At 48.4% G+C, this 8,418-nt stretch overlaps 1 protein-coding gene across 2 annotated transcripts in view; it reads right to left on the bottom strand.

The window, feature by feature from the left end:
• Positions 1-1,732: 1,732 nt before the first annotated feature.
• LOC144123434 (uncharacterized) overlaps positions 1,733-8,418 on the bottom strand; it is a 32,611-nt gene continuing 25,925 nt past the window's right edge. For both annotated transcript variants that reach the window (XM_077656258.1, XM_077656259.1), the window contains 4 exons: positions 7,936-7,997; positions 7,685-7,857; positions 3,830-4,008; positions 1,733-2,879 (listed from right to left, as the gene is read on the bottom strand). In XM_077656258.1, coding sequence (XP_077512384.1) covers positions 2,708-2,879; positions 3,830-4,008; positions 7,685-7,857; positions 7,936-7,997 — 586 coding nt within the window. In that variant the 3' untranslated portion in view covers positions 1,733-2,707. The remainder of the gene's footprint in view (positions 2,880-3,829; positions 4,009-7,684; positions 7,858-7,935; positions 7,998-8,418) is intronic.

Raw genomic sequence — 8,418 nt, 5'->3', positions numbered from 1 at the left:
GAGCGTGCGTACGAGGGAGAAACTCACCAGAGACTTCCGAAATGAAGGCATTGTGGCAGGTACCTCCTGAGTGCATCCCACCAAAGCGTACGTTTGAAAGGGAGAGAGAGAGAGAGAGAGACAACTTTATTTAGTGGCCTTCAGAACGGCACCATGACTAAACGGCGCCGCGACGCGGGCCCTGACGTCTCCTCAGCGGGTGGTCTCTACTACATTTGAAAGTGAGTATCACAAGTATGAAGGGCGGATGGCGCAGTGCACGAGGAGCCCGGGCTATTTGTTTCATGCTGAATTTATTTTTCCCAGCCTGTGTGAAGGAGTGATGTGGGAAGCCTGATTTAAAGAAAAGTTTGATCCCGCCTTATTCACAGGCATATTAAATACAATAGTTCCTTGCGGGGAGGAGAGGACAGCTCGTCAGGCATTCTCGGCAGCTGCAATGCGCATATAAGGAAAGAAAGCTGTTTAGCGGCTTTCGTTCCCGCATTCCCAGTCATAGTCGACGTTGGCGTTGTGGGCGTAGCCAGTTTTCCATGCCTCCGCTCTCGTGGTGGCAGGTATCTGCCACGTGAAAGTGGCTAGCAGCGTAACACGCCACCTGCCAGCCGCAAAGGGCTGCGCTCAAATTTCGCATTATCGACTATCGTAAGCGTCTCTTTTTTTTTGTCATTTCATCGTGCAGGGTTATGTTGCATTCGACCTAAAGCTGTCGTGACGGTGACGTGATAGAGGTGGGCGAGAACTTTGGGAGTGTTTTTATAATACTGCGCACGCAAGAAAGTGAAGCAGGTGCAAAAAAAGGAAAACCTGGTCGCGATTAATTATTTTGCCTTATTGTTTGGGTTTGACCCATAAATGTTTAGCCTGTTCTACTGCTTGAGAGCAGGAACAACTTTTTTTTAAAGAGCAAAAGATCCTCAAGGGTATACTGTCCAAGAGCCCACGGGCCTGGGCATCACGGAGAGTTCGGTCCACTAGCCATGTTTGGCCAGCTGGTTGAGCAACTCGCAGAGTGGTCTCCCGTAAGGAAGGGGATGGGTTGCGTTTTGGGAGGAACTGCCTTGGGTTGGGGGCATTGCTACATTTAGTGCGTGAGGGTGGCCTTGACTGCTCACATGTTGGGCAAAGTGGGAGGGTAGGGTGGTAGCGATGGAGGTGGTAAGGAGAGATGTATCAGTTTGTCTGCACTTGCCGTGAGACCGCAATGTATATTGTAGTGTACAAACGGATAGATTTTCACGAAACGAGTAACATTTTTGTAGGCGAGAACGAGCACCCAAAGAGAGAACAGATTTTGTTCGCGTGGTACCCAGTGGATGCGGTAGAAATTGGTTTCGGATCTCCACAACAACCCCTCCAGGTCAGTACCTGCCAAATCTCTAGGGAGACAACGCGCAGCGCTGAACTAGTTGCGAATGTAGTGAGAAAAATTAAACCAGTGCTTTGGTTCCGTAAACTGTTATAGTTAGGAGCCTTGGGTTGTCTTTAGCCACGCTACCGTTTGTTCGAAACTGGAGAAGAAATCCGCTTGACAAATGCAGCAGCGCCGCATGGATGAATAGGTGGGTTAACATCAAATAGTTCCGTGATGCTGTTACTTCTGAGAGAGTTTATAGAATTGCATAAACCTGTTATGGCACCCAATGCAGGGCGAGGGGCATAGAAAATCCTCTCGCATGAAGCCGTTTATTAGCCATTACCGCCACTCCGCTGCCATTGTGGGCTGCTGCTGTAGACCAACCGCGCCTTTAAGAATGCATTCACAAGTCTGCTAAACGGGATCCAAGCCATGGAGGCATGGCCAGGGCACAGCTAGCTGTCAGCACGTATCGTCGGCGTCGATACCCCGGCACATACGGCCAGAGAGCTGCGGACGAATGCACTGGACTGCTTTCCAGCCGAACACGTAGGGTCCACCATGTCTAGAGCCGCAGCCAAGTCGTGCTACCACGGCTGTCGCAGTCACTCTCGCACATCATAGTTGGAAACAACACTTGGGAACGCGTTCTCAGCAGTCACCAATGCGGCCGTGGTCGGTAAAAGCGGCTTCGAAGCAGGCAGTGTACGGAGTGGCCATCAGTCATTGAGAGCAGGATAAACACTGGTTCGAGAACCACGCCTAAGCTTCTTCCAATGAGCTCGTGCGCAGCATGGCGCGGACCAAAGAGCTCATGTATATGGAAAGTTCGAAACCACAGAAGCTTGATTGGTATGACGCAACAGTTCACGGCGGGTTCATTTTTCCCACTTGCAAAGGCCCGTGCCAAATAGTTGTGTATTTCTTGGGAACATCGGTGGCTCCATGCAGATCTTGTGGCCTCAATTCACGAACTGATGACAATGTGCCCAACAGATGCCTGCGCTTATGCGTATAATAAGATTTTTAAGGTAATTTCTTCGTAATGCTTCATTTGTTTTTGCTGAGGAAAGTTATTGCCAATAATATTGAGGTCATGCCCTGTGATCGGATAGCTGGGGATGCGCTCCGCCTTCGCCAGACACAGGGCCGACACTGTTGCAGTACAAACTCAGTCCAGACGGAGATTGATTAAGAATAAAATCCCGGTGAGCGCGCCTTTTTGACTGCCGTTGTCCGACGGTCTCTGGTGTTTGCGGGGTGGCGCGCTCGCAGGCCCGCTTCTCGGGGTATGGCAGGCGGCTATGGTCTCGTATCGAAACACAGCAGCTTGCACCCGAGAGGGGCCTGCTATCGAAGCTGCTGCGCCTCACGCTCCAGCTGGTGGAGCGAGCGCCACAGGCCGGGGACCCCGCAGGCCGATCGGTGATTTTCACGCCATGCATTCCACCGCTGCTTGCGTTCGCCCCTTCTGCAGCGGGACTCAAGGCGGAGATGGCAGTCAGCCCGTACGAGGTCACTCCTGCGTAATACGGACAGAGTGCGCCCGTGGACACGAGTTGACTCAAGACGAATGCATTCACAAGCTTTGTACTTCAGTCGCATTACTGACGACTTTGAGCGGTGTTAACTTTCGCAGTCTTCATTCTACTATTTTGGTTCTAAATGCTACTTAATAGCGAAGCCCGAAATGATGCCAGCTACACCTACAGTTTTTAAGCTCGCAAAACTTAATTTCCGAATTTGATTCCTCGGTGTGGTAAAATTTTACAATTGAGGCTTGTGTAAATCTCACTGCAGCGAATTGCTGTACACCAGTTCTAGCAAGCGTAGCTGGCCGATCAGTACTACATAAGGTCTGTGCACGAAGCTACTTCGCGCTTTCGAGAAAAAAAAACTTCATCAATTTCAACGCTGGGTAATGGGAGGCACCGGGCTTCACGAAGTGCCAGATACGGTCGATATAAGGAGGCCATGAAAATGCTGTGTGAAAATTCTACATCATCATGCCTGACTTTGAAATACTGCCAATTTTACCCTGATAGGCCAAGAGTCACTGAGAACACTTCTTTATTCCATGCCTTTGCACGGGGAAACTGAAGTCGGGCAGGAGTCAATGCCGCTTTTATGAATCTTGCCGTTTCCGTGTTTCTGAGCGTTCTCTCACTTCAGGCTAGGGCAGGAAGTTTGTTTTGTGTCGTGTGCTGTACGCAGAGTACTATCGGGACCCAGCCGACAACACAGCGTTAGCGGTGCTTTGTGTTACTGCTTTTCATTTATTGGACCGTATTTAGACACATGTGCACGCGTATACGTACACACGACAGTACCCATAAATACAGATGCGAGCACACTCAAGGTAGAATCGTCCGAAATGGCATTTCTCATGAGATGCACCGAGAAGTCACATGTTTCGCATATTTTTGTGATCCTTGTTCTTTGCATGAATCATACGTGCCCTGCTTCACTCACCGGCAAGGCGGATCAGCAGTGAGCTGCTTGCTGACCTGCAGCCAGAGCCAATCGGCGGGGTCGTAAATCGCCGGCAGCTCGTCCCTGACGGCGTGCAGCTGGACGCTGGCGCTGTCTGCGCGCTCTCGTTCGAGACAGTTGAGGGCAGGCTGTACGGCCGCGCCAATGTACCCGACCATCTGCATGCAGTAAAAGGGAGGTTAGTGTCAAGATGTGAAAATATCAGAAGCAGGGCTTGTGATAGCGACCCTACTACAGAGCTACAATGCAACGACTTCCGTTGTGATCATATTCCCTTTATCTTCCTCGCTGTTTCTGACGGTTTGAAGCGACACCATGCTCTCGCCGCAGCTCGGCTTGAGCATACCACAAAGAGCGAAAAAAAAAAACAGCGACAAACTTAAGTCAGAATGGTTAAAATTGTTCTTAACCAGTGCATTCCTGCTTATTCAAAGTGGCACTGAACAGGATTAAGGATAGCCAGCTCAATTGCGCACTTGAGAAAAGTGCCGCTTCACACAAAATAGGTCATGGATAATTACGCGAAATTAGAGGGCACACTACGCACAAAATAACTGCTAGTCAAAGAATCTACCATAGCGCTGATCCGGTGGGTTTTTGCATTTTAAGCTTATGTATACTGTTCGCTACAATTTTCCAGAATGAACTGATATCGATTCGCCCCGCCATCCACGCTGCTGAAAGTCATAGATTGTCGTTAAATCGAATTTTTCTCAAGTATTTCAGGTGGTCATAAGTTTTACACAACAGGATTGTTGTTTTTCTATGTTATTTCTTGTAAGTTATCTAGAAAAACTTTACAATTTCCTTCGCATAGTTTCAATTACGACACTGGGCCTCTCTTTATTTGTGCATAGCGAGCCGCACTCCTACTTAAGTTCTCATAGCTCTCGTATCATCGCGGGATTGCACGAAAGGTGAAAAGGCAGCGCGTATGAAAATTTTCAAGACCTTATCGCTTTAACACGTGTTGATACACATGCGCGGCATGTTTCGCCTTGCTTCGATTGCGCCCTCAGTCTACAGTACTCTAACTGTTCGGAGCTGGTGCACTAAGACTTCAGGGTCAAAACTGTGTTTCGCAAAGCGTGTGCATGTCTGCTTCCTTCCGGCACGTATATTAGTTCGCACAGACTCTACAGTCGTGTTCACACAGCCTCATTACGATCAGTTATAGTGGATTGCATTTACAGCTTTTGTTTGTTCATTGTTCACTCGAAATTTTAGGCTAGCTGTACACCTGTCCTCGAAGAGTAGCACAGGGCGTTGCACGAGAATTTCTTTCTTTTCGAAGAATACTCAGTGATATCGTCAATATATACCTGTCAGCAAGTTTTAAACGAGGACAATGATTTTGCCATTTTAATATGTTAAGTATTATCTATCATAACTATTTATGGCCTAGTCTGCACAAATGCGCAGATGCATAAAAAATTTTCGGAACGCCAAGGCAAAAAGTTGCAGAGCTAAACTTGCCGGCTTAGCGCATTAATCAGCTAAAGCTGTTATAGCTTTGATTTAGCTATTTATGTTATCCTGTTTTTCCGTCCTCTTCACCTTCTCTCTCTTTATCTCTCTCCGACTTGCCCTATCCATTCTCTCCCCAACAGTACAAGGAGATTTCCTCTCTCCACTTAGCTGCCTGCCACGGTTGGCAGTAGACGGTCGTTTAGTTTAATTTAATGGAATTGAAATAGAGAAAGGAAACAGGAGAGGACTCTTAAGCTCTGCTTTAAGAGTATGGCGCGATAGCGTTAATGGGTAATGCCCATACATGCGGAAATTGGCATTCTCTACTTTAAATTCGGAGGTCCACAGGAGTCCTCATACCATTCTGGGCGTAGTGGTTCAGCGGTTAAGAGATTCGCCACTGCCCTGCGATGGCAGATGCTGCCACCGGTGAGGCTTCTTCCCGAGCAACCTCTCGCGAGAAATCAATTTAACTGCCACCCGCCACGGAGGTCAGTTTGCTGAAAATCTAACGGGAAGGTTGCGATGACACAAGGTCACGTGACATAGATGGCCTACCTAGGTTGCTTCTCCGGTTTTTTTCCGCACACAACACCTACGCTGATGAAAAACACCACGCGCCGTATTTTCTGAAAAAAAAAGGAGCCTTAACGCTTTCTCGTTAATATTGATTTAAAATAAATTTCTTCCCGAAGTAATTGTCGTCGTAGCGCTGACGCTGTAGATGGAACGGCTCTAAGGGCTTTCAATATAAAACGCTTATGTTCTGGCCCAGCCCATTGTGAGGATTTGGGAAAAAAACCTGCCAGCTATTTCGGAAAAACAAAAAATAAAGCTGGAGGGAACACTTAAGCTCCCCCTTAAAGTTATGACGCGATAGCGTAGTGGGCTAATTCCCATATATGCAGAATGTCATTCTCTACATTCATAGATCCCTGGGAGTCCTCATACTCCTCCTGGCGCATTAAGCGATGCGCCACTGCCCTGCGATGGCAGGCGCTTCCAGCGGTGGGCCTTGTGTAGCTGAGGTTGCTCTTCCCGGGCGACCAATCGTTAACGTAACTGACACCTGCCACGGTGAGCACTCTGCTCACTATCTGACGGGTAGGTTGCGATGGTACAAGGTCACGTGACCTAGTTGGCGCACCTGCCGCCTGTGTCGCTCTCTGGGCTCCACCCGCCAGAGTCATGCGAATGAATTTTCGCTCGCAACGCAAACAAGGCAGACAACGCCGACGACGCCACCACCAACGCCGGATTTTTTGGGTAACGGGGCCTTTAACGCTATCGCGTTAATACAACTCCCATCTCTTCATCCAAAGGCCCATGTTTGAAAACTTACCGAATGTCACTCGAGGACTTCTCCCAGCTGCAAGAAGTGTGACGTTTGGTTTTGTTTGACCATGAAGGGAACTAGTTTACATATTTAACACAAGAGCAATAGTACCCTGCATTCAGAACAAATATCCGGCGTCGGCGTCAACCGTCCGAAGCGTCACAACTCGCAGCCAGAGCGGCCGGAGTAGCTAGAGAAACCGCTCCGGCTGCTGATGCGATATGACGCGAATGACGCGATATGGTATTAATGCTATTGCTTGATAACGTTAAGTCGGCAGTGTCCCCTCCAGCTTTTTTTTTTTTAATACCGAGGCATAGGTTTCCTGTAACTTGATGCAACGGTGATATCCGCTGTGATTACAGATTTATGAAAAAAAAATACACCCACTTATTCATTTTTCTAATTAGGATTTAGTTCTTCATGGTTTTATGTTGGACATTATGTCAGACGACCTTAAAGAGTAGTAACTGAGCAAAGAATTACAAGCGACCCCGTTAATTTCTTTATGGCCAGGTAAAGGATAACGATGCGTGAAAACTTTGTTAAATATTTGTAAAAGTCAGAAATTTTAGTGTTTCTTTGGCTTTAGTAGTCGAAATATGCTGTGTTCCGTCATCTACTTGAATTAGAGAGAAAAGAATATGACACTCCGACCGAAGTCTCATGAGAAAGGAACCCGCGTTTCGGGGCCGACTTCTTCAGGTTTGAATGAATGGGGCAAGAGAGACGCTTCCTAAAGCTTCTTTTCGTCCGTAGTGGGGTTGCGAATACCTGTTCGCGGGGTGGCGGGGGACGGCCTTTGCAGCGTCACGGCGGCCATATGTACATAGCGATGGAAGGCAGCCTTGAGATCTGTCTACGTTTCCAAGTGTGTTTTGTATGGGTCAGCGTTACATGTCCTAGAAAATAATTGAGTTCATTGTCAGGATTGCCAAGCGGTAAATTGGTGGTGGTAAAGATCAAATGGAAGCAGAGATGATGCAACATGAAGCACACTTAAGACCACAGGCGCGTGTATATCATACCTGCGTCGTGGCGTCGGCAGTGCTGGGCCGTGAGCAGGGACAGAACAGCGTGACGTGCACGTCTCGGAGCTGGCGGTGGCTGCGCGGAGCCGCGGACACGACAGACGTAGGCAGCGCGTCACTCAGCTGGCGAGTGTTTCCGGAGTCGGGTCTTTCGTCACTGTGACGCTCAGCTGCGGTGAAGAGGTGTGCTCTGTGTTAGTCTGTGCTGAGACTGAACAGAGAGACGTCAATCGCAAGTGGTCACTCACCTGGAAGGAAAACGAAGAGAGCACCTTGATCTGGAGCAAACTTGTCTTTCGCTGGATCCAGGCTGCAGAGGTAGAGAAATGTGCGAGACATTTTTGAGCCAACCAAGCAGCTCTGACATTTGGGACACATGCTTCATTTTGTGGCGACAAGAAAAGGCCATCTGCTGTGCTGCCATGAGCTTCGCGTGGGTGCGAGTCATAAAAAAACCTGCCAGGATCGTCCGAATGAAAAACTAACTACAGATGGCAGCAAGCAGATGTAAGAAAGTGGCCGAGTAAGCATTGTGAATTGATTGTGGACTTTAACGTCACCAAATTTGCTGCGAAAGATGCCGTAATGGAGGCCTTCGGATTAATTTAGCCAACCTGGGGTTCTTTAATGTACACTGATATTACTCAACACTGAGACTTCTTCGCCGTTTAGCCTCTATCGAAACGCGGCCGCCACAAGAAATTGGAGACAATCGCGTCTGTATCAGCATC

The sequence above is a fragment of the Amblyomma americanum genome, chromosome 3, assembly GCF_052857255.1.
Source record: "Amblyomma americanum isolate KBUSLIRL-KWMA chromosome 3, ASM5285725v1, whole genome shotgun sequence".
Lineage (NCBI taxonomy): Eukaryota > Metazoa > Arthropoda > Arachnida > Ixodida > Ixodidae > Amblyomma > Amblyomma americanum.
Note: the sequence above shows the minus strand (reverse complement) of the source record. Positions and strands in the feature narration are given on the sequence as shown.